The 26473-nt window shown below is 43.4% G+C and overlaps 1 protein-coding gene across 1 annotated transcript in view; it reads left to right on the top strand.

Annotated features, from left to right (window-relative positions):
- Nucleotides 1-26473, top strand: part of LOC126474614 (diuretic hormone receptor-like) — a gene marked incomplete at its 5' end in the record, with an annotated part of 214567 nt that overhangs the window by 177608 nt on the left and 10486 nt on the right. The window contains one exon of the mRNA XM_050102090.1: nt 4786-4964. Coding sequence (XP_049958047.1) covers nt 4786-4964 — 179 coding nt within the window. The remainder of the gene's footprint in view (nt 1-4785; nt 4965-26473) is intronic.

Below are 26473 nucleotides of genomic sequence, written 5' to 3'. Positions count from 1 at the left end.
ATACCTACTGGATGGTAGATAAGAGAGGCGAGAATGAGACAAAAAGGAAAACGTCAGTGTGATGATACGTCTTAAACGAAGTAATGTAGGCCTAGAGCACTTGTTTTATTCTATATGTACGTAGTTTCTCGACAAACAGCTCTGAACTGGACAGCAGAGGGTAGATAGTGTTGTGCCGCAATATGGGAGGTCTTCTCATTCCAGTCGCGTATGGAGTTTGGAAAGATGACTGTTTAAGTGCGTCTGTGAGTACAGTTATAAATTTTTTTTCTTCAAGGTCCCTACGGGGAGTGATAAGAATGAAACTGAAGAATGTTTTCAGGCTATTCATTTACTGCCGGTTACTCATATTTGTAATTCGGTTGTCTGCGTATAATTTGCGTCTATCTACATGAGAGTGCCAATTCAGGTTTTTCAGTATTACCAGTACCCTTTATCATGTGGCAACGAGCCAGTAACCATTCACTCTGTCGTTCTTTGTACACGTTCAATAACGCTTGTTAGTTCTGTTTGGTGCTTGTCCCGCAATTTGAACGCAATTTGAAAATGTATATACAAATGGTTTATAAATACAGGAAATGTATACGCAGTTGCGAATTCGAACAATCTCCAACTGTGGAAAGGAATGACGAGGTTGAAAATTTGTGCCTGATAGGGACTAGAAGCGGGATTTTACGCCTGTCACTTGCTGTCAGCTAAACAATTTTGATTATCCGTACATGCTTCAAGGACAGGCCCAAATTTTTGTATATCGTAATCCGTGTGTCATTAAACTGCCCTCGTACAGATATTGTAATTTCCGTACGGGGGAGACATTTAATCGACAGTTGCTAGCCTGGCGTCGGCAGATAAGTACGTTATTGCAGTTCCTTTGTTTGTAGTGCTATGGAATGTTCCTTGGTCATGCACGCATTTATGAAAGGGCGTTGACTTCTTACAAACACAGACACTGTAATATAGTATCGATTTATAAAAGGTTTGGAATACTATCATAAAATGATGTCTACGACATTAGAGGTCTCACTGAACTAGGCACATCCAGTAGTATCTATATATTGGACGGTGTTTACTACTGGCATGCTTTGAGAACGTTTCCCAGTCATGCAAACACACCGCTGCTGCAGTGACACACCAAGAGCCGTCCAGTATTAACAACAGCTTCGTTCAGTTTGTGTTCAGCACTAGCCGCCCGGGATTAGCCGAGCGGTCTGGGCGCTGCAGTCATGGACTGTGCGGCTGGTGCCGGCGGAGGTTCGAGTCCTCCCTCGGGCATGGGTGTGTGTGTTTGTTCTTAGAATAATTTAGGTTAAGTAGTGTGTAAGCTTACGGACTGATGACCTTAGCAGTTAAGTCCCATAAGATATCACATTTTGTTCAGCACTGCAGTAACATTCCACGTAGAGGCATACAACACTTTAATGACGTCAGGGTAGTGGCATTACTTTCAAAAGGTCATACATGGCAAGATGTTTTCGATCGGTTACGTGGCACTCAGAGTACTGTGTCTGAGGTTCGGAGAAAGTACAGAGAGATGGGAAATGTGAACGATAGACCTCATAGTCGTCGTCCTCGTATGACAACACCAACTCGGGATCGTTTCCTCCAAGTGTCGGCTCACAGGAGCTCAACATCAGCTGCCAGAAGTATTGAAATTGACTTCTCCCGAGCAACAGAAATTCATATCTCAAACCGAACAGTGCTTAGTAGGTCGCATCCCGGTGGTCTTCATTCCAGAAGACCAATGAGAAGTTTTGCCCTGAACCAACGGAACCAATGCGTGTCGACAATGGACCACTGCAGAATGGAATAATGTAAGGACTTTTTTGCTGACGAGACCAGGATTGGTTTGCGACTGGACGCTAGACGTATTAAGGTTTGGAGAGGCCCTAGACGACACCAGCAAGGGCGATACGTTCAGGAAGGCCATCCGTTTACAGGTGGAAGTGTAATGTTCTAGGCAGCAATAATGATGGGGTGGCAGACCCTTCTAATTCCCATCTACGGCAATCCGACTGGCCCCCACGATCTTCAACAGGTCCTACAAACTAACGTAAGATCCTACAGAGCTGATATTTGTGACAACTTCATCCAAGTCGATGACAATGCGAAACCGCAGCTTACTGTAGCTGTGTCTCGTTATCTTCAAAGATGCAACCTCAACCGAATACATTGGCCAGCAGAGTACGTTGCCGTGAAAGTAGCTGAGTATGCATGGGACCAGTAGAAAGAGGCCATTACACAGCGTCCAAATCCACCTGACAATCATCAGGACTTCACTGAAACTGCCAGTGAAGAATAGGACCACATACTCCAAGACAAACTTGATCGTCTTACCCAGAGGGTGCCTCGCAGCGTGGAAGAACTCACCCGTGTCCGAAGAGCATATACTCACTAGTAAAGACTGATAATCATCATTATGAAATAAAGCTTTTCACTAAGTTTTCAAGACGTACAATTAGGAGAGAGCATGCTTTGTTTTGTAATGATTTTTTGTAACTAACAAAAATCATTCTTGTTTTCAGGAGAAATTATGTTTACTTTGTTAATAAAGTATCGTACAAAAATCAATGGGTGGTCTACAAGAGGTCGTTTTAGTAAAGTCTGTCATATTCCAGGCTATTGTTGAGGTGTGTAGTTTTCTTTTTAAAGTGACTGCATTGTCTCGGAGCAAAGTCTGACACTTTTTTTACCGACGATTGAGTTTATATGATGATTCCAAATCATATCGTTACGGTTGTAAACATCCGGTGTTTCCATGAGTTTACTGTGTAAATTTAAAGCAAGTTGCTCGTACTTGAATCAAAAATGGCAATGTAACCGAGAATCTGATGTATGATTTTAGGCTTTCCCAGACGATGATGATATTCAGCCAGGTGGCGCCATCCAATGGTACGGTATTTTCGCAAGCTCTCTTGTTGCCATCTTCAAGCATTCTAACAGTTGGGCCCTATTCTATACGCTCGTATACCGTCTCCATTTCGCTTCCCTTATGCTATTTACACTACTGGCCATTATAATTGCTACACCACGAAGATGACGTGCTACAGAAACGAAATTTTACCGACAGGAAGAAGATGCTGCGATATGCAAATGATTAGCTTTTCAGAGCATTCACACAATGTTGGCGCCGGTGGCGACACCTACAACGTGCTGACATGAGGAAAGTTTCCAACCGATATCTTATACACAAACAGCAGTTGACCTGCGTTGCCTGGTGAAACATTATTAAGATGCCTAGTGTAAGGAGGAGAAATGGGTACCATCACGTTTCCGTCTTTGATAAAGGTCGGATTGTAGCCTATCGCGATTGCGGTTTATCGTATCGCGACATTGCTGCTTGCGTTGGTCGAGATCCAATGACTGTTAGCAGAATATGGAATCGGTGGGTTCAGGAAGGTAATACGGAACGCCGTGCTGGATCCCAACGGCCTCATACCACTAGCAGTCGAGATGACAGGCATCTTATCTGCATGGCTGTAACGGCTCGTGCAGCCACGTCTCGATCCCTGAGTCAACAGATGGGCACGTTTGCAAAACAACCACCATCTGCACTAACAGTTCGACGGCGTTTGCAGCGTCATGGACTAACAGCTCGGAGACCATGGCTGCGGTTACCCTTGACGCTGCATCACAGACAGGAGCGGCTGCGATGGTGTACTCAACGTCGAACCTGGGTGCTCGAATGGCAAAACGTCATTTTTTCGGATGAATCCGGGTTCTGTTTACAGCATCATGATGGTCGCATCCGTGTTTGGCGACATCGCAGTGAACCCACGTTGGACGCGTGTATTCGTCATCGCCATACTGGCATATCACCCGGCGTGATGGTATGGGGTGCCATTGGTTACACGTCTCGGTCACCTCTCGTTCGCATTGACGGCACTTTGAACAGTGGACGTTACATTTCAGATGTGTTACCACCCGTGGCTCTACCTTTCATTCGATCCCTGCGAAACCTTACATTTCAGCAGGATAATGCACGACCTCATGTTGCAGGTCCTGTACGGGCCTTTCTGGATACAGAAAATGTTCGACTGCTGCCCTGGCCAGCACGTTCTCCAGATCTCTCACCAACTGAAAACGTCTGGTCAATGGCGGCCGAGCAACTGGCTCGTCACAATACGCCAGTCACTACTCTCGATGAACCATGGTATCGTGTTGAAGCTGCATGGGCAGCTGTACCTGTACACGCTATCAAAGCTCTGTTCGACTCAATGCCCAGGCGTATCAAGGCTGTTACTACGGCCAGAGGTGGTTGTTCTGGGTACTGATTTCTTAGGATATATGCAATTGCGTGAAAATGTAATCACATGTCAATTCTAGTATAATATAAGTGCCAATGAATACCCGTTTATCATGTGCATTTCTTCTTGTTGTAGCAATTTTAATCGCCAGTAGTGCAACTAAGCCATAAAGATGCATATTACTGTTAATTACATAATTTAACTACAAGGTTCCAATTAAGGACCTGTAAGGCCAATATGAAAGTTGCTAACCTTTTATATTAACTACCGAGTTTGGATTTATCGTATCTGTGTGTGGAAGAGGAAGTGTGTGGTTGTGACAAGAATCAAAGTCCACATCTCTGTGCCACAACAGGGGGTGTTTACTTGGCTGATCTAGAGTGGGCATGCCTGCATAGTGTAATTTAAGCTCTTCAGTTATGGTGTGAATGGATCTTCACACTGACACACTCGAGGCTCGGTGCCAGACCATACGCAGAAACCTGACTGGCTCATTTTAAACACGGTGTCAAAATGTGGCGGCCTGTGTGTTGTTGGGCAGGGCTTCACGGTGGCGCTGTTCTACTGCTTTCTCAACTCGGAGGTGCAGACGGCGGTGCGGCACCGGCTGGACAGCTGGCAGACAGCTCGCAGTCTCGGCGGCGCGGGCTCCGGCGCCCGCAGGCTCAAGAGGTCCAACAGCCGCGACGGTTCGCCCAGGTCCCGCACCGAGAGCATACGGTCTGTATGGCCCGCGCACGTCGCTAGGGGCAAGCACGCTGGTGCGCGTGCGGAGCATGTTTCTCTTCCCTCAACTGACACTTTATTACATAACGACTTGCTAGGTGATTGTAGCTATGTTCTCTGCTACCACTAGGCTCTCTCCAATTACGCTGCGGCTGAAGTCTTAATGGGTGCATGTTCAGTGCCTGAAGGCCAGAACTAGAGTTAAGCTTCGAACTGTGAGAAACGAATTATTTTTAGGAAAGCTTGACAGAACTCGTTCCATACACTTAACGAACGTTACTGTATATTTATTTTTTATTCTCACGTCTATTTCCGTAGGACCAAATGGAGGAGCAAATCTCCAAGGCCATGGAACGCGTCAATACATTAAATTACAACGTAAAAGTAACAACGGAAAAAATAAAATCTTTATGAACCCAAAAAATCAAGCCAGAAGGTTAAGTAAACGCAATCAACAACATAACAAAAGAATCAGCTTAATTTTTCAAGGAACTCCTCAACAGAATAGGAGTGACCCATGAGGAACTCTTCAGCATAGATTTGAAAGCGAGTGGACTTCTGCTAAGATATTTGAATTCTTGTGGTAGCTTATTGAAAATGGATGCAGCAGTATACTGCACACTGCACACCTTTCTGCACGAGAGTTAAGGAAGTGCGATCCAAATGCGGATTGTATTTCTGCAGAGTATTACCAGAATGAAAGCTGCTAATCTTGGGAATAAACTGATATTGTTAACAAGAAATGATAGTAGTGAATATATATATTGAGAGGGCAATGTCAAAATACCCATACTAGTGAAAAGGAGTCGACAAGAGGTTCGCGAACTCACGCCACTAAGCTAAAAATATCAGCTTAGAATGGGAAGAGTTAACTCATTACCATAACACATGAGCGAATGAAAGTAAGCAAAGTAGACTCATTTTCCTGTCGAACGATCACTTGCTTCTGATATCGTTCGAATAGTAAATATTGCAGCATTAAGACTTTGAACAAGATCCTGAACGTGGGCCTTCCACGACAGTTACTATCTATCTTAACACCTAGAAATTTGAACTGTGCAATTTCACTACTGGTATGCCCATTGTGTGAAACTAAAACGTCCGGTTTTGTTGAATCGTGTGTTGGAAAATGTAAAAACTGAGTCTTACTATGATTTAGCTTTAATTTTCTACAAGCCATGAACTTATGTCATGAACTGCACTATTTGAAACAGAACCCATGTTGCACACGACATTCTTTACTACCAGGCTAGTGTCATCAGCAAACAGATATATTTTAGAATTGCCCTTAATGCTAGAGGGCACATCATTTATACAAATAAGGAGCAGCTGTTGCCCCAACACTGATCCCTGAGGCACCCCACGTTTGACCATACCCCACTCAGACCCCACATCACAGCCATTATGAACACTGCGAATAATGACCTTTTGCTGTCTGTCATTAAACTAAGAAGTGAACCATTTGTGAGCTACTCCCGGTATTCCGTAATGGCCCAACTTCTGGAGCAGTATTTTGTGATCAACACGATCAAATGCCTTAGTTAAATAAAAAAAAATATACCTGGCGTTCGAAACCTTTTGTTTAATCCATCCAGTACCTCACAGAGAAAAGGTAATATAGCATTTTTGTAAGGATGTAGAGGCCTATCTCACTAGGGGTAAGATAGATACTGCCTACAGGAAAATTAAAGAGACCTTTGGAGATAAGAGAACGACTTGTATGAATATCAAGAGCTCAGATGGAAACCCAGTTCTAAGCAAAGAAGGAAAAGCAGAAAGGTGGAAGGAGTATATAGAGGGTCTATACAAGGGCAATGTACTTGAGGACAATAATATGGAAATGGAAGAGGATGTAGATGAAGATGAAATGGGAGATATGATACTGCGTGAAGAGTTTGACAGAGCACTGAAAGACCTGAGTCGAAGCAAGGCCCCCGGAGTAGACAATATTCCATTGGAACTACTGACGGCCGTGGGAGAGCCAGTCCTGACAAAACTCTACCATCTGGTGAGCAAGATGTATGAAACAGGCGAAATACCCTCAGACTTCAAGAAGAATATAATAATTCCAATCCCAAAGAAAGCAGGTGTTGGCAGATGTGAAAATTACCGAACTATCAGCTTAATAAGTCACAGCTGCAAAATACTAACACGAATTCTTTACAGACGAATGGAAAAACTAGTAGAAGCCAACCTCGGGGAAGATCAGTTTGGATTCCGTAGAAACACTGGAACACGTGAGGCAATACTGACCTTACGACTTATCTTAGAAGAAAGATTAAGGAAAGGCAAACCTACGTTTCTAGCATTTGTAGACTTAGAGAAAGCTTTTGACAATGTTGACTGGAATACTCTCTTTCAAATTCTAATGGTGGCAGGGGTAAAATACAGGGAGCGAAAGGCTATTTACAATTTGTACAGAAACCAGATGGCAGTTATAAGAGTCGAGGGACACGAGAGGGAAGCAGTGGTTGGGAAGGGAGTAAGACAGGGTTGTAGCCTCTCCCCGATGTTGTTCAATCTGTATATTGAGCAAGCAGTAAAGGAAACAAAAGAAAAATTCGGAGTAGGTATTAAAATTCATGGGGAAGAAATAAAAACTTTGAGGTTCGCCGATGACATTGTAATTCTGTCAGAGACAGCAAAGGACTTGGAAGAGCAGTTGAATGGAATGGACAGTGTCTTGAAAGGAGGATATAAGATGAACATCAACAAAAGCAAAACGAGGATAATGGAATGTAGTCTAATTAAGTCGGGTGATGCTGAGGGAATTAGATTAGGAAATGAGGCACTTAAAGTAGTAAAGGAGTTTTGCTATTTGGGGAGCAAAATAACTGATGATGGTCGAAGTAGAGAGGATATAAAATGTAGGCTGGCAATGGCAAGGAAAGCGTTTCTGAAGAAGAGAAATTTGTTAACATCCAGTATTGATTTAAGTGTCAGGAAGTCATTTCTGAAAGTATTCGTATGGAGTGTAGCCATGTATGGAAGTGAAACATGGACGATAAATAGTTTGGACAAGAAGAGAATAGAAGCTTTCGAAATGTGGTGCTACAGAAGAATGCTGAAGATTAGATGGGTAGATCACATAACTAATGAGGAAGTATTGAATAGGATTGGGGAGAAGAGAAGTTTGTGGCACAACTTGACCAGAAGAAGGGATCGGTTGGTAGGACATGTTCTGAGGCATCAAGGGATCACCAATTTAGTATTGGAGGGCAGCGTGGAGGGTAAAAATCGTAGAGGGAGACCAAGAGATGAATACACTAAGCAGATTCAGAAGGATGTAGGTTGCAGTAGGTACTGGGAGATGAAAAAGATTGCACAGGATAGAGTAGCATGGAGAGCTGCATCAAACCAGTCTCAGGACTGAAGACCACAACAACACAACATTTTCGTACCAATACTCTTCTTTGCCTTCCTAATAACATTTTAAACACCTTACAGTACTGTTTGTAATGGAATCACTGTAGCTTGATTATGACAACTTCTAACATTTTGATTTAATTCCCGCTTTGTTCTATATGATATTCTTATCCCACCTGTCAACCACCCAGGCAGCCTTTTACAGCTAGTAATCCTTTTAGAACGTTCTAATAGGAAGTAATTCTCAAAGAGCATGAGAAATGTGTTAAGGAAAGAATTATAATTGTCATCTACGTTGTCGGCACTACAAACATCATGCCACTCTAGTTCCTTAACGAGGTTTAAAGTACTCGTTATTGTCGTTGGATTAGCTTTCCGACTTAGTTTGTGATTATATGTGACATTTGTTTCAGTATGGAAGCCTTTTAGTGTTAAAATTTGTGCACCATTGCTTGAAAGGCCATTCATCCCAACTAGTAACGAACAATGAATAAAAATATTGTCTATGTCTGTGGTACTGTTCCCCTGCAACCTAGTTGAAAAAAAAAAAAACAGTCTGCATCAGATTATATGAGTTTAGAAGATCTACCAACATCTTTTTTCTTGCACAATCATATACCTAGTAGATAGTGTCGGAAGTTCCATGCGGCTTTTCGCGGATGATGCTGTAGTATACAGAGAAGTTGCAGCATTAGAAAATTGTAGCGAAATGCAGGAAGATCTGCAGCGGATAGGCACTTGGTGCAGGGAGTGGCAACTGACCCTTAACATAGACAAATGTAATGTATTGCGAATACATAGAAAGAAGGATCCTTTATTGTATGATTATATGATAGCGGAACAAACACTGGTAGCAGTTACTTCTGTAAAATATCTGGGAGTATGCGTGCGGAACGATTTGAAGTGGAATGATCATATAAAATTAATTGTTGGTAAGGCGGTTACCAGGTTGAGATTCATTGGGAGAGTGCTTAGAAAATGTAGTCCATCAACAAAGGAGGTGGCTTACAAAACACTCGTTCGACCTATACTTGAGTATTGCTCATCAGTGTGGCATCCGTACCAGATCGGTCTGACGGAGGAGATAGAGAAGATCCAAAGAAGAGCGGCGCGTTTCGTCACAGGGTTATTTGGTAACCGTGATAGCGTTACGGAGGTGTTTAATAAACTCAAGTGGCAGACTTTGCAAGAGAGGCGCTCTGCATCGCGGTGTAGCTTGCTCGCCAGGTTTCGAGAGGGTGCGTTTCTGGATGAGGTATCGAATATATTGCTTCCCCTTACTTATACCTCCCGAGGAGATCACGAATGTAAAATTAGAGAGATTAGAGCGCGCACGGAGGCTTTCAGACAGTCGTTCTTCCCGCGAACCATACGCGACTGGAACGGGAAAGGGAGGTAATGACAGTGGCACGTAAAGTGCCCTCCGCCACACACCGTTGGGTGGCTTGCGGAGTATAAATGTAGATGTAGATACAAAATTAATATCGAAGTCATCACATATAACGAATTTCTGGTACTTCCTATAAAGTGAATCAAGAACATCTCTAGCTTGAGCAGAAATGCTTTGAAGTTTGAGTTAGGCGACCGATTAACAACAACAATTAGAAGTTTAGTTTCACTAAATTCAACTGCCCCTGCTCAACATTCAGTATCTGTTCAATGCAGAGCTGTGATGCGATAATGGACTCAAAGGGAATACTGCTTTTTACGTACATGGCCACTCTTCCATCCTGCAAGGAACTCCTTGAAATTCCAAACGATAAGCAGAGTTATACAAAAAGGACGTCGTGGCGTTCTTCCACTGCCACAGCGTCTATCATAAAGGGTCAACATTCTCGATGTACTTTTCAGACGATTACATTGTCCGTTTTAGGCTAGCTTCGGGTCAGTTTCGACTGTATAATTATAGTCAAGCAACATACAGACTATCTCTATTCAACATGCCGCAGCGATCCAAACGTAAACATTAACGTGATCTGTACTGAATATGAACAAAAAGTCTGTAATACACGTCGGAGACCCATGTACAATACAGCGCAAGGACGTATTTGACAACCACCCACTGAAAAACCACATTTTTCAACACGTAGACCTCCTACTTATTCTACCATTACATACATACGCAAACTCATTGAGTCTTGTTCTTCATCCTTTGTTCCCAGAATATTCTGAGTGAAAATGGGAAGCTGAGTTTCGTACCAGGATTGCTTTGAAAATCCGTCTTGATTTGTGGGTAGAAGCTTTATCCCCTGAACTTAGAGTATGATAAAAAATTCTGCAAGATTGACGTTAAGGATATTGACCTGTAATTACGTGGGCCCGTTTTGAACTTTTTTTTTTTTGTCTTACACGGCAGCCAACATGCGCTGGGCGAGAGACTGATGATAAATGTAACTGAGAATCAGAACACTTTCTGTAAAACGAATTGGGAATACCATCTGGACCTCGCGTATTGTTTGTTTTCAACTCTTTCAGCAACCGCAACAGTAGACAAATGGTTAGTGTCGCATCCCTCGGTGCGAAAGAATCTGCGTTCCATTCCCGGTACCTCCTTGTATTTTTCTGACATTAGTAAGGTCTGCAAATGTGTCTAGTCAGCCTGGTGAGGACAAATAAGGAGCTGCTTGAATAAGGAAGAAGCACCATCATCAAAGTTCATTAATTGTTACTATAGGATAGAGGTATTTTTGACATACTGATCACGTCTCTTACTTCCATGTACGCAGTAGCCGCAAGTCGGAACAAGTGTAACGTCTAATCCCTTGGTGCTGTTCTCTATTGCTGTTTCAGCTCCTTTTCAACACCAGTAATGCCAGACTGCCACACCAGACTGGTCTACGAGCGATTCAACAGAAATCTTTGACTTGCTCAGTGATTTGACGTAGAGCCACAATTTTCTGGGATTCTCGGCAAATCTACCTATAATGTATGACGTTGGAAGTTGTTGACTGCTCTGCACAAGCCGCGCGGGATTAGCCGAGCGGTCTGGGGCGCTGCAGTCATGGGCTGTGCCGCTTGTCCCGGCGGAGGTTCGAGTCCTCCCTCGGGCATGGGTGTGTGTGTTTCTCCTTAGGATAATTTAGGTTGAGTAGTGTGTAAGCTTAGGGACTGATGACCTTAGCAATTAAGTCCTATAAGATTTCACACACATATTTTGCTCTGCACATGGGTCTCTTAGTAGACCCACGCATTTCTAATAACGTTAGCCTGTTCACTGTTCGGCGATATGGCTGAATACGGATTAAGAGTAAATCAAACTAAAACAAAATTAAGTAGCGGCACATTTATCAAAATTGATAGGTAAACAAGTAAGAGAATTGATAGAAAACTGCTAACTTGGAAAAAACTAACATTTGACAAACGAAGCAAGGAGGACGTAAAAGCAGGCTGGACCAAGCAAAGAAGGCGTTTCAGATCAAAAGAGGACTATTAGTATCAAAAATCGGCCTTAATACGAGGAAGTAGTTTATGAAAAGGTAGCTTTGGAAGCGATTCATGGACTGTGGGAAAAGTGGAATAGAAGAGAATCGAAGAGTTTTAGATGCTGGGCTATAAAAGAATGTTATAAACGAGGTGAAGAAGAAGAAATTAGGAGATTCTCCCCAGAATTGGCGAGCAGAGCAGGACAACTTGTCGAAAACATGGAGAAGAAGTAGGACCGGGATGAAAGGACACGCATTAAGACATACGAGAATAGTAAAATTTCAACATGCTCTAGATGTAAGACCTGCAACCCTTTTATTTCATGAAGAGGTCATCACAAATCTGTCACAGTAGCGATACATATGCATGGTGAACATTAGTAAAACCGAGAAACTACAGGGATTGATTCCTGAATGGAAATGGTGGAAAGAAGGACCTATGAAAATGTATCCGGAAATGCATTGTTCCCACGGTAGATGGTGCTAGCCAATTACAGTTCCTCTGGCCACATGCCGTGTTTTCCTTGTGTGTTGCAGGATGTGTGATTGACGAAGCGTACTGTAAGCGGCAGAATGGTCCGCTATTTATGCAGGAACGAGCCGAGGTGGTGTTTGTGTACTGTGAAACAGATGGAAACGGTAGAGACTGACTCTGCGGCTGATCCCGGCGGAGGTTCGAGTCCTCCCTCGGGCATGGGTGTGTGTGTTTGTCCTTAGGACAATTTAGGTTAAGTAGTGTGTAAGCATAGGGACTGATGACCTTAGAAGTTAAGTCCCCCAAGATTTCACACACATTTGAACATTTTGGTAGAGACTGACCCCATTTCAAGAAGGTGATAAGAATAGTAACTCTTCTCTTGCAGGATACACGTCATCGTATTTGGTGTACACTACATTGGCAGGCCACTTGCCCTATGGTTCATCTTGTTGAGCCCGATCATCGAAATCTGTTATGCGCACAGTCTGCCGTCTGTCTGCACGTTCGTCTGTCTAAAAGGAGCCATGATAACACAAACGCCAAAAGAGGGCTTGAAATGTTGTGTGACGTAGTATCTGTGATGATACTTGTTTTGGTATAGCCGGGCTGCCTCTCGACCGTTTCCATCTGTTTGGCCGTACATAAACACCATCTCGACTTATCCCCGACATGAACACTGCTTACAGTACGCTGCGTCAATGATACAACCTGCAGCACACGAAGAACACAGGACGCGTGGTCAGAAGAAGTGTCATTCATCACCCCTATCTACCGTGGTAACGACGCATTGCCGGAGATCTATTCGTAGGATCATTTTCTCCCCATTTCCAGACAGGATTCTATCTCAGCAGTTTGTCGGTCTTGTTAATGTGTACCCTGTATTTCAGTTTTTAGTTTCGAACCGACTGACTCGTTCTCAAGCCTGACCTACTGAAGCTAGAAGGAAGGTGCCTGATCCTAATGTCAATTATCTGAAATTGGCAATACCTGCATCACACAGAGGCGGGAAATGTATATCACAATATACATACGCTCTGTATACAAATAAGAATCAAGCTCTAGTAGTTTGAATCCGACTCTTATAGTTGGCAGTTCGCTGCTGCACCTCCAAGGATACGTCCCGCAGCTGGAGACGAAACGTGAGGGGAAGTTTTATGTATCGGCCATGGCCTATCAGCCCAAAAGTTTTAAATGAAGTTGCGTTTTAAAATGGTTCGAATGGCTCTGAGCACCATGGGACTTAACTTCTGAGATCATCAGTCCCCTAGAATTTAGAACTACTTAAACCTAACTAACCTAAGGACATCACACACATCCATGCCCGAGGCAGGATTCGAACCTACGACCGTAGCGGTCTCGCGGTTCCAAACTGTAGCGCCTAGAACCGCTCGGCCACCTCGGCCGGCCAGAGAATTGCACATTGCACTTATAGCTAAGGGGTTGGTGGTAATTTATCTCTTGTCAGACCGTAGCACTAGCGACTCTAGCACAGGAGTATTTTCTCCATCTTTGTGGTGAGTGGTGGCGTCTACGTTCCTTCCACTACACACAGTCGCCGGCCGCGGTGGTCTCGCGGTTCTAGGCGCGCAGTCCGGAACCGTGCGACTGCTACGGTCGCAGGTTCGAATCCTGCCTCGGGCATGGATGTGTGTGATGTCCTTAGGTTAGTTAGGTTTAAGTAGTTCTAAGTTCTAGGGGACTAATGACCACAGCAGTTGAGTCCCATAGTGCTCAGAGCCATTTGAACCATTTGAACTACACACAGTCGGAGAGAGGGGTGCGTTGTACGGACCTCAATTCGTACTCTGCTATATCTTCCTCGTCTCCACATTGTGCTAGTGAGTGTACCCCACACTGCCTTTAGGGTTACTTTTGGTACTACTGTATTCGTCACACACACTCTGGTACAACCGTTCCCTCCCACTTCACAAAGCCGTTTTCCACACCTTGTACGTTACTTACAATAAACACACAAATAACAAGGTACAGTTACTAGACAAATCAGCAGCGAACCAGCGTATCCCCACATGGAATAGTTAAGTCCCACAAGATTTCACACTCACTCCCCACATGGAATACACACTCCTCGACCATCCTCTGAAGGTCGGCCGTTGTTGATACTCTATGTCATCTAGTAAGTCTCCGGTCTTACGACCTGTTACTTTTATATCATTTAAATGCCTAACTATATGCTCTAATGGTACGAGTATGAGGATTTGAGTCATGTTTTGTTTTTCGTCGTCTATTATAAAATAGTCTCTATCTGTGGTTAATATCTTACCGATATTTTTACGAACGATGTGGTCGGCCTGAAACATAATCTGTGCACCATATCCCTTACATTTACTGACAAAACTTAACTTACTAGTGCACAATAAAGTCACTGGGTGTCGAATCATTGCATAATATTGTTAAGCTTTCGTCATTTGTGTGGACAAAGTACAAACATTCGCTGCCTTGTATCTGTGTCCAGATACTTTCATTTAATGCAATCTATTTAAGATTGCAATGTTTGGGAATTTCTCTTACTGGTTGTAACGTACGAGCCTCATATCGGCCGCGATCGTAATTGGACGTTGGGACGAAATGTTATTTCAGATTTGATTTCTCATAGTGACCGCTCTACAGCGTAACTGGTCACTGGGCAGTTGTCGTTTCGCTTCGCCTGTAATTAGGAATTCCCTTCCTGGTGCTATGTCTCCACCCGAACAGGCCTTTGAAGCCCAACGATACCAACTGGCCACCGTGTCATCCTCAGCCCACAGGCGTCAGTGGAAACGGCTGTGGAGGGGCATGTGGTCAGCACACCGATCTCCCGGCTGTATGTCAGTTTCCGAGACTGGAGCCGCTACTTCTCAATCAGGTAGCTCCTCAGTTTGCCCCACAAGGGCTGAGTGCACCCCGCTTTTTAACAGCGCTCGGCAGACCCGACCGTCACCCACCCAAGTGCTAGACCAGCCCGACAGCACTTAACTTCGGTGATCTGACGGGAACCAGTGTTAACAATACGGCAAGGCCGTTGGCTCTGGTGCTACACAAACGAACAATTTCTTGGCCTTACCGTACTCAATTTGTAGCTGCCATACCTTACATAGTGAATATACAGTAATGTGAACTAGATGTGCATTTAATGCATAAATCAACGTATTTCCAGCTAAAAATACGTCAAAATTTATGAGACGAAGTAACAGACACCCTCTAGACCAACTGGGAACTTTTTGTCTTTCAATCCTGCTTTTATTAGTTCCAGTTACTTAACTACCTGCACAGCACTTGTTAAGTGTGGTCCTAAGAGACTTTCTGCGCGTTCACGATGACAGAAACCAACGATTCATATTCTCGTTCCAATTCATTAATAATGACCATGATTTGCACTAACTATTCCTTGATAGTTGTTACAATTAGGGCCTGTTAAACCTTCTTGCTGGTACTGCTTTTGTAATCTTCCACATGTTTGCTTAACTTTCTGACCCCATCAACGATAATTTGAGCGTTCTTGGTTACGGCGTTCAGCGTTTGATTTACCCCTGTCAGTGACGCCCTTGCTATCGTCACTTTCTCTTTGGATAACCGCATCATCTCCCTCTGTTTCTCCTCTAAAACATCTATTTCAGTTTGAAAGAACGCTGCATCTTCTTCATCTAATGTACCGAACAGTACTTTGTTCTTCCCACCAAAAAAGTTTAGCATTCCTCGTTTGGACCTCGTTGGCTCGTCTCTAGCCAGCTGCTCAATTAACCCTTTCGCCCTTTTACCCGCATGGCATTTCACCGTTTTCTGAACGTTCTCGCATTCCCCAGTGTTCACTCTTTCCTGAAGCAACTTGCTCACACTGTGCGATACTGCTCGATTGGGCAACACTTGCGTTTGCGCAAATTTTTCGTGCAGTTCTCGTAGATCAAAATAACTCAAAATTCTTCAAGTTGTACTATACAGACTAATTATATCACGGTCGTCGTAATACAGCCCCAGTACCGATATAAACTGTTGCACTCGTACGTCCAGTGGCGGTGTGTCTCGTTCCGCAAGTCAGGCCGGCAACGTACTCCCCATAGTGGTTGTCACCCGCAGTGCCTCCACTCCTGGCATCTTTAATAGAAAAGGCGTTCTCAACCTCCCAGTTCTATTCTCGCAAATCCTGTTTGCTGAACAGTAATTCGCCCTGCCATGCATTACAATTTTTACTGCCAACCCAACTGTGACTGTCGTCCGTATACTTTTGTAACTGTCCCCAGGACTCAAGAAAACTCTTTCAAGTGATTTGCACGCACTTTCACACACTTCTGTCCTTTCAGCCTAATTACTACATTTGGTCCCTGTGCATCAACCACAGTGAACGGTCCTCGGTCATTGACTCTCCAGCTTCTTACTGCGTCCTCCGCGCACCCTCTCATCATGCAATAAAATCCGGTCATACTTCCTACATTCCTTTAGGTTCTGAGTTTTGTCGAAATTGACCTTATTTCTCTTCTTGCTTGCCTGTGTCGCTAGGTGGGCATCTTGATGTACCATCTGTATTCGTTGTCGGATCTCGGTCACGTAATCCTCGTAGTTATAAACTACGTTTGCTGGATTTGTCTGAGACTGTCCGGATAAGTTGCACTTCATCCTGAAAAACAATTAGAACGGAGTGTACACTGTGGTACTGTGAGGGGTCATGCTGTAAAAGAATGACGTGAAGGACACCCATTACTCCCAATCGTCTTGCCTTCGGCTAACATAGTGCCGTCTAAATTCGGTTAGTGTACGATGTATGCCCTCTAGGGCGCTGTTTGACTGAGGATGGTAAGTGGTTGACTGCACATTGTCTATTCCCGACAAGCCCGCTTCATACAGTCGCTTATGAAATTACTGCCCATGTCGGTGAGCAGGACCGTAGGGATTCAAAATTTCAGAATCACATTTTCCACTAAATTACGCGAAACCATGTCGGAGCCCTGTCGCTTTATTGGCTCGGCAAAGGCTAACTTTGTGAGTCCTGAAACGTCAGGATATATCTGTTTCAGGCCGGCCGGGGTGGCCGAACGGTTCTAGGTGCTACAGTCTGTAACCGCGCGACCGCTACAGTCGCTGGTTCGAATCCTGCCTCGGGCATGGATGTGTGTGATGTCCTTAGGTTAGTTAGGTTTAAGTAGTTCTAAGTTCTAGGGTACTGATGAGCTCAGAAGTTAAGTCCCATAGTGCTCATAGCCATTTGAACCATATCTGTATCAGGATTTAGTTGGTGGTAATGGATCTACGATATCAATATCGCATCTTTCAAATATGAATTCCGTGATGGAATTAATTCTAAGAATTGCTTCATCTTCGCCTGGGTTATTTTGTTTTTCTGAGAACTCTCGCATGATTTATAAATTTCTCTATATCTGTCTTCAGTCCAGACCTAGTACAGTACTGTTTACGCGATCATAAGTTCTCTCCGTCCCCTGGTATCCGTCTATAGGAGATATATGCATTTGCGTTAACACTGCCAATTTGTCCGTGGGACTCGTCACATTCCCTCCTCTTACCTGTGTTGTGACGTTCGTCCCTTCCCTGTCCGGCGCCTCGGTGGCCGCATCTAACAAGTCACACGTCACGTTACCAAGAAATGATTTCCCAATTTTCTTACTAATTTAAGCTCAATATTTTGCTATTGAATATTTTAAGATAGACATGAAGCTCACGCATACTACTGTAGTACAAGTTTATATGCCAACAGCTCCGCAGATGATGAAGAGAGTGAACAAATGTACGATGCAATAAAGGGTAATTATTCAGATAGTTAAGGGAGACGAGAAATTAATAGTTATGGGAGACTGGAATTTGACTGTAGGAAAAGAAGAAAGGAAAAGTTGTAGGTGAATGCCGACTGGGGTAAGGAAGGAAAGGGGAAGCCTTGTGGCAGAATTTTGCACAGAGCATAACTTAATAATAGCTAACACTTGGTTTAAGAATCATGAAAGAAGGCTGTATACTTGGAAGAGGCGTGGAGACGCTGAAAGGTTTCGCATAGATTATATAATGTTAAGACACAGACTTAGGAACCAGATTTTAAATTGTAAGACATTTCCAGGGGCGGATGAGGACTCTGACCACAATTTATTGGTTATGAACTGTAGATTTAAATTGAAGAAACTGCAAAAAGATATAAATTTAGGGAGATGGGACCCATATAAACTGAAAGAATCAGAAGTTACAGAGAGTTATAGAGAGAGCATTAGAGAACAATTGAGAAGAACAGGGGAAAGAAATACAGTAGAACAAGAATGGGTAGCTTTGAGAGATGAAACAGTGAAGACAGCAGAGGATCAAGTAGGTAAGAAGACGAGGTCTAGCAGATATCCTTGGCAAACGAAAGAGATTTTGAATTTAACTAACAAAAGGGGGAAACATAAAAATGCAGTAAATGAAGCAGGTGAAAAGGAATACAAACGTCTCAAAAATGAGAGCGACAGGAAGTGCAAAATGGCTAAGCAGGGATGACTTGATCAAAATCTAAGGATGTAGAGGCACATTTCACTACGGGTAAGACAGATACTGCCTACAGGAAAATTAAAGAGACCTTTGGAGAAAAGAGAGCCACTTATATGAATATAAAGAGGTCAGACGGAAAACCCGTCCTAAGCAAAGAAGGGACAGCAGAAAGGTGGAAGTAGTAAACAGGGTGGTCCATTGATCGTGACCGGGCCATATATCTCACGAAATAAGCGTCAAACCAAAAAACTACAAAGAACGAATCTTGTCTAGCTTGAAGGGGGAAACCAGATGGCGCTATGGCTTGCCCGCTAGATGGCGCTGCCATAGGTCAAACGGATATTAACTGTGTTTTCTTTTAAATAGGAACCACCATTTTTATTACATATTCGTGTAGTACGTAAAGAAATATGAATGTTTTAGTTGGACCACTTATTTCGCTTAGTGATAGATGGCGTTATAATAGTCACAAACATATGGCTCACAGTTTGAGACGAACAGTTGGTAACTGGTAGGTGTTTTAAATTAAAATACAGAACGTAGGTACGTTTGAACATTTTATTTCGGTTGTACCAATGTGATACATGTACCTTTGTGAACTTATCATCTCTGAGAACGCATGCTGTTACAGCGTGATTACCTGTAAATACCACATTAATACAATAAATGCTCAAACTCATGTCCGTCAACCTCAATGCATTTGGCAACACGTGTAACGACATTTCTCTCAACAGCGAGTAGTTCGCCTTCCGTAATGTTCGCACATGCATTGTCAATGCGCTGACGCATGTTGACAGTCGTTGTCGGTGGATCACGATGGCAAATATCCTTCAACTTTCCCCACAGAAAGAAATCCGGGGACGTGAGATCCGGTGAACGTGCGGGTCACCTGTCATTAAATATGCTATTCAATACCGCTTGAACCACGCGCGAGCTATGTGCAGGGCATCCATCATTTTGGCAGTACATCGCCATTCTGTCATGCAGTGAAACACCTTGTAGTAACAGCGGTAGAACATTACGTTGGATATCAGCATACATTGCACCATTTAGATTGCCATCGATAAAATGCTGGCGAATTATCCTTCCTCCCATAATGCCGCACCGTACATTAACCCGCCAAGGTCGCTGATGTTCCACTTTTCGCCACCATCGTGGATTTTCCGTTGCCCAATAGTGCATATTATGCCGGTTTACGTTACCACTGTTGGTGAATGAGGCTTCGTCGCTAAATAGAACGCGTGCAAAAAATCTGTCATCGTCCCGTAATTTCTCTTGTGCCCAGTGGCAGAACTGTACACGACGTTCAAAGTCGTCGCCATGCAATTCCTGGTGCATAGAGATTTGGTACGGGTGCAGTCGATGTTGATGTAGCATTCTCAACACCGATGTTTTTGAGATTCCCGATTCTCGCGCAATTTGTCTGCTACTGATTTGCAGATTAGCCGCGACAGTAGCTAAAACACCTACTTCGGCATCATAATTTGTTGCATGTCGTGGTTGACGTTTCACATGTGTCTGAACACTTCCTGTTTCCTTAAATAACGTAACTCTCCAACGAACGGTCCGGACACTTGGATGATGTCGTGCAGCATACATAGCAGAATACATAGCACACGCCCGTTGGGCATTTTGATCACAATAGCCATACATCAAGACGATATCGACCTTTTCCGCAATTGGTAAATGATCCATTTTAACACGGGTAATGTTTGACGCATCAAATACCGTCCGCACTGGCGGAATGTTACGAGATACCACGTACTTATACTTTTGTGACTATTACAGCCCCATCTGTCACATAGCGAAAAATGTGGTCCATCTTAATCATTCATATTTCTTTACGTTCTACACGACTATGTAAAAAAATGGTGGTTGCTATTTTAAAAAACGCACTTGATATCCGTTTGACCTATGGCAGCGCCCTCTACCGGGCCAACCATAGCGCTATCTAGTTCTCCTCTTCAAGCTAGACGAGTTCTTTGTAGTTTTTTCGTTTGATGCTTATTTTGTGAGGATTTGGCCAGCTCACTATCAATGGACCACCCTGTACAGAGGGTCTATACAAGGGTGATGTACTTGAGGGCAACATTATGGAAATGGAAGGGGGCGTTGATGAAGATGAAACGAGATGTATGAGACAGGTGTAATACCCTCAGACTTCAAGAGGAATATAATAATTTCAATCCCGAAGAAAACAGCGTCGACAGGTGTGAATATTACCGAACCATCAGTTTAATAAGCCACTGCTGCAAAATACTAAAACGAATTATTTATAGACGAATGGAAAAACTGGTAGAAGCCAACCTCGGGGAAGATAAGTTTGGATTCCGTAGGAATGTTGGAACACGCGAGGCAACACTGACCCCACGACTTATCTTAGAAGATAGATTAAGAAAAGGCAAACGTACGTTTCTAGCATCTGTAGACTTAGAGAAAGCTTTTGACAATGTTAAATGGAATACTCATTTTTAAAAATCCTGCCGGCCGCAGTGGCCGAGCGGTTCTACGCGATTCAGTCTGGAACCACGCGACCGCTACGGTCGCAGGTTCGAATCCTGCCTCGGGCATGGAAGTGTGTGATTCCTTAGGTTAGTTAAGTTTAAGTAGTTCTAATTCTAGGGACTGATGACCTCAGATGTTAAGTCCCATACTGCTCAGAGCCATTTGAACAATTTTTTAAAGTTGTCGTATTTAGAATTACCGTTACAATCGAGCGCATATCTATTTGATACAGTTCGATTATTCACAATCTCATCACGAAACACAAGTGCAATACTCCACCTCCTTAACTGCACGAAAAGTAAGAGTTCACACCAGGCGCGCTACTTTTCACCTTCTCAGAGACCAAGTCCCTCGACACCACACAACGCGAAATTTTCTAGGTCGTTTCACTTCCTAGCTACCTAAGGGCCGACCGCCCGCTTTCGCGTCTCCACCCGTACCGTCCCCTTTGGTGTCTCGACCAGAACTGTCGTCTTTAGTGTCCAGACCTGAACTGCCCTCTGCCCGTCTCCCGTTGCGTTCCCAGCGCTCCGAACACCTTCGCTCATCTGACTAGTGCAGTTCCCTTTCCTGAATCCGTCCATCTGATTGGATACGGCTTATTCTACACTATTTTACATGTTATCATATTCAAATAATCAAAGCTTGATCACTTCCACGTTCTAAATAAAGTAACTATAACACCAATTACATTATAAGCGTTAAATTCTTTTACATAGAGACCATACAATTTCCTTTCTAACTTTAAATGTCATGGCCAGTAGCCTTGCACCAATGTGCTTTGTGATAAATAAATAAAGAACAAAAGTAACTGATATGTGCTAAACTTTAAAACAAACATTCTGTTACCTAATGATTCTGTAAGGTGCCATGCTGTCATCGTTCAATGCTTTTTGTGTGGAGGAAATGATAATCTGATGCTTAACTGAAAATACTGATTATTTAAATTTACTATATATTTTTAATAAACAAAGTTACAGAGTTGATATTTACAATGTTTGTCATTTTAATGATGCGCTTCTATATTAAATGTCGATCAATAAGATCGACCAAAGCGTTCAGATTTTAGCATTCAGCCCTTTGTTACAAAACTTGTTAATATCACTTTAACAGTTAATCCTAAACTATTATAGATATGATCAATATTCAAGTTTTATTGTGATCACCATGAAACTTTATGGAGGATGGCAGATTAAAATTACTGTGGCTTGATTCCCTGCATTACTACAGAATTAAATATTTCCCAACGATGTTTCGCTAATAGCCGATGTCAGGTCCGCCATATTTAACACTGCTACGTCTCCTCGGCCACAAAAGGCTTCTACTGGGTTTTCCTATGTAGGTTCTTGTCTGTCTCACTCGCACACTACAGCCCTTAGGCTTCGATAGACAATAGACGCCTGTAAGTCTCCCCATCTCATGGTGCATTTGCGCCCTTTGAGGCACGCAGAGTTCGTTTCACAATTACTGTAGGCTGACTCTTTCGGCCATATACAGGGTGTTACAAAAAAGGTACGGCCAAACTTTCAGGAAACATTCCTCACACACAAATAAAGAAAATATGTTATGTGGACATGTGTCCGGAAACGCTTAATTTCCATGTTAGAGTTCATTTTATTTTCGTCAGTATGTACTGTACTTCCTCGATTCACCGCCAGTTGGCCCAATTGAAGGAAGGTAATGTTGACATCGGTGCTTGTGTTGACATGCGGCTCATTGCTCTACAGTACTAGCATTAAGCACATCAGTACGTAGCATCAACAGGTTAGTGTTCATCACGAACGTGGTTTTGCAGTCAGTGCAATGTTTACAAATGCGGTGTTGGCAGATGCCCATTTAGATGTATGGATTAGCACGGGGCAATAGCCGTGGCGCGGTACGTTTGTATCGAGACAGATTTCCAGAACGAATGTGTCCCGACAGGAAGACGTTCGAAGCAATTGATTGACGTCTTAGGGAGCACGGAACATTCCAGCCTATGACTCGCGACTGGGGAAGACCTAGAACGACGAGGACACCTGCAATGGACGAGGCAATTCTTCGTGCGGTTGACGATAACCCTAATGTCAGCGTCAGAGAAGTTGCTGCTGTACAAGGTAATGTTGACCACTTCACTGTATGGAGAGTGTTACGGGAGAACCACTTGTTTCCGTACCATGTACAGCGTGTGCAGGCACTATCAGCAGCTGATTGGCGTCCACGGGTACACTTCTGCGAATGGTTCATCCAACAATGTGTCAATCCTCATTTCAGTGCAAATATTCTCTTTACGGATGAGGCTTCTTTCCAACGTGATCAAATTGTAAATTTTCAGAGTCAACATGTGTGGGCTGACGGGAATCCGCACGCAATTGTGCAATCACGTGATCAACACAGATTTTCTGTGAACGTTTGGGCAGGCATTGCTGGTGATGTCTTGATTGGGCCCCATGTTCGTCCACCTACGCTCAATAGAGCACGTTGTCATGATTTCATACGGGATACTCTACCTGTACTGCTAGAACATGTGCCTTTACAAGTACGGCACAACATGTGTTTCATGCTCGATGGAGCTCCTACACATTTCAGTCGAAGTGTTCGTACTCTTCTCAACAACAGATTCGGTGACCGATGGACTGGTAGAGGCGGACCAATTCCAGGGCCTCCACGCTCTCCTGACCTCAACCCTCTTGACTTTCATTTATGGGCGCATTTGAAAGCTCTTGTCTACGCAACCCCGGCACCAAATGTAGAGACTCTTCGTGCTCGTATTGTGGACGGCTGTGATACAATACACCATTCTCCAGGGCTGCATCAGCGCATCAGGGATTCCATGCGACGTAGGGTGGATGCATGTATCCTCGCTAACGAAGGACATTTTGAACATTTCCTGTAACAAAGTGTTTGAAGTCACGTGGTACGTTCTGTTGCTGTGTGTTTCCATTCCATGATTACTGTGATTTGAAGAGAAGTAATAAAATGAGCTCTAACATGAAAAGTAAGCGTTTCCGGACACATGTCCACATAACATATTTTCTTTCTTTGTGTGTGAGGAATGTTTCCTGAAAGTTTGGCCGTACCTCTTTGTAACACCCTCTATTTAAATGAGAGCGCAATGCTCGTTAACTCACAGGGAGACCAAGAGATGAATACTCTAAGCATATTCAGAAGGATGTAAGTTGCAGTAGTTATTTGGTGATGACGAGGCATGCACAGGATAGAGTGGCATGGAGAGCTGCATCAAACCAGTCTCTGGACTGAAGACATTTTGCACTTCGCTACATCTTGCCGTCTGGTATTATCTTGTTCATACTCATTGCTAAGTGCATTATCTTCCATTTCTCCACCTTCAAAGGAATCGGTCATTGACTGCAATTAGCAGTGATTCTGTGTAGATGTTTCAGAATTTCCAACAGCGATACCACACTGCAGACAACATCATCTTAGCGAACAACCTGGGTCCAGCTCAATAAATACGGGAAATCTTTTGTGTTTAGTGAGAACGCTAACAGGTGTATTATTTTCCCTTGGAGTGCACCCAAGGTACTTAGTCAGCTATGCCTCTTGCTATTTGTTACCGTATCGCGCTGTCCAGTCCCACCCCTCACTCCATAGTCGACTTTCTTATATTTCTGATATTACTTCCTCGTTTCGCCGATAACGTAAATGAGAAGTTTAAAAACGCGGAAAATGTTCCGTTCTAAGATTTAGAAAATATCAAAATGTTTCCCCTTAGTGTGTAAAGAAAGGCGTACAAATACAGTAATCACCATCCGCTCCTGTTAAAAGCAGAATAAGACGAGCTCCAACAAGCTCTGCAGTTCTTTATCGCTTTCACTGACGATATGAACGTCACCGCGGCTAATTTTTATATCACTCTTGAACTGTTTTGTTATTTCCATCATTTCTTCTTCGATGAGTGATAAGAAACGCCGGAAGACTGCATCCCTATCCTATGCTCTCTTCACTGCGAGTGCTTCGTTCTTTGTCTCCCATTCTTATTTCCTTCCTCTTAGATCCTTAGCGTTATCCGTCTTACCTAACACTTACACCTATTTACTTACGAATTTAAACTTTTATAACGAGTTTTATCGGCCGGCAAATCAAATGAACGTGTTTCCAGTAAAAGAAAATCGGTGGGGAAAATCACTGTCATGAATCGTAAAATGCCAGTGGCTACAGGTGTCAGAGCGGTATCTTTTTTAAGATAGCGAAGATAGAAAGAAAGAAATTTGTAAGAGAGATTTGGATTGATAGATAACTTCAGTGTGAGAAAGTAGCTCAGTTATCTAATTCTGGCTTACTGCATCAGGACAAAGTACAGTCGAGTGAAGTTTTCAGCAACCAGAAGAAATTTTACGAGGCGCGTTCAGAAAGTAAGCTCCGATTGATTGCCAAATTGAAACCACAGTGAACATCAGAAATGTTTTACTTTTAACAATTAGCTACACCTTTCAGCTACTTCTCTACGTAGTCGCCGTTCTGACTTAGACTTTTGTCATAGCGTTGTACCAACTTTTCAATAGCCTCATCATAGAAGGCAGCCGCCAGTGCTTTCCGCCAATTCTCCACGCTGGCCTACACCTCGTTGTCTGTGTCAAAATGTTGTCTTCAAAGACAGTGGTTCATGTGACCAGAGATGAAACTCAGGGGGAGACAATTGCGGACTGTATTGTGGGTAATCTCACATTTCCATTGGAAAACGATGCAGGAGCATCTTCATTGCCCCTGCAGAATGCGGCTGAGAACTGTCTTGAAGAAGAAACAGCACGACAGTTATGTAATGTTAGCTGCATAGCTTCAGGCGAAATTTCTCACCAGGCCCTCGTACTTGGCGGCAGACACTATTTTCTAGACATCTTTACGCACTCACTGCGAGCTCAGAAATGAGAAGAGCGACGTGATGCTAACTGGGGTTATACTAGAGACACTACCCAACACATCTGTGCAAAGCTTTATCGGATTTTCATAGTCGTTTCCATTTCGCGACCGATCGGAGCTTACTTTCTGAACGCCCCTCGTATCTTGGTCTGTGTGAAATGCAGCTAGCTAACTTTATTAGACGACTAAGATGTAAAATTAATGACAGACTCATCTACATTATGTCTGGACAGCATATGACCAGTACTATAGGAGGGTTAAACGTTACAAGATTTAGTTCTGCATCACATTTGTTTAGAGCAGAAACACAGAGAGGAGGAAGTGTTGTGATTTTAGGAACATAGACTTTCGTGAACTTTGCTTAGAGCAGCATGTAGAAGCATATGCGGTAGAAACTAGGCTTTCGTAATAAATCC

The sequence above is a fragment of the Schistocerca serialis genome, chromosome 4 (genome assembly GCF_023864345.2).
Source record: "Schistocerca serialis cubense isolate TAMUIC-IGC-003099 chromosome 4, iqSchSeri2.2, whole genome shotgun sequence".
Taxonomy (NCBI): Eukaryota; Metazoa; Arthropoda; class Insecta; order Orthoptera; family Acrididae; genus Schistocerca; species Schistocerca serialis.
This window is presented reverse-complemented; position numbering and strand designations above follow the sequence as displayed.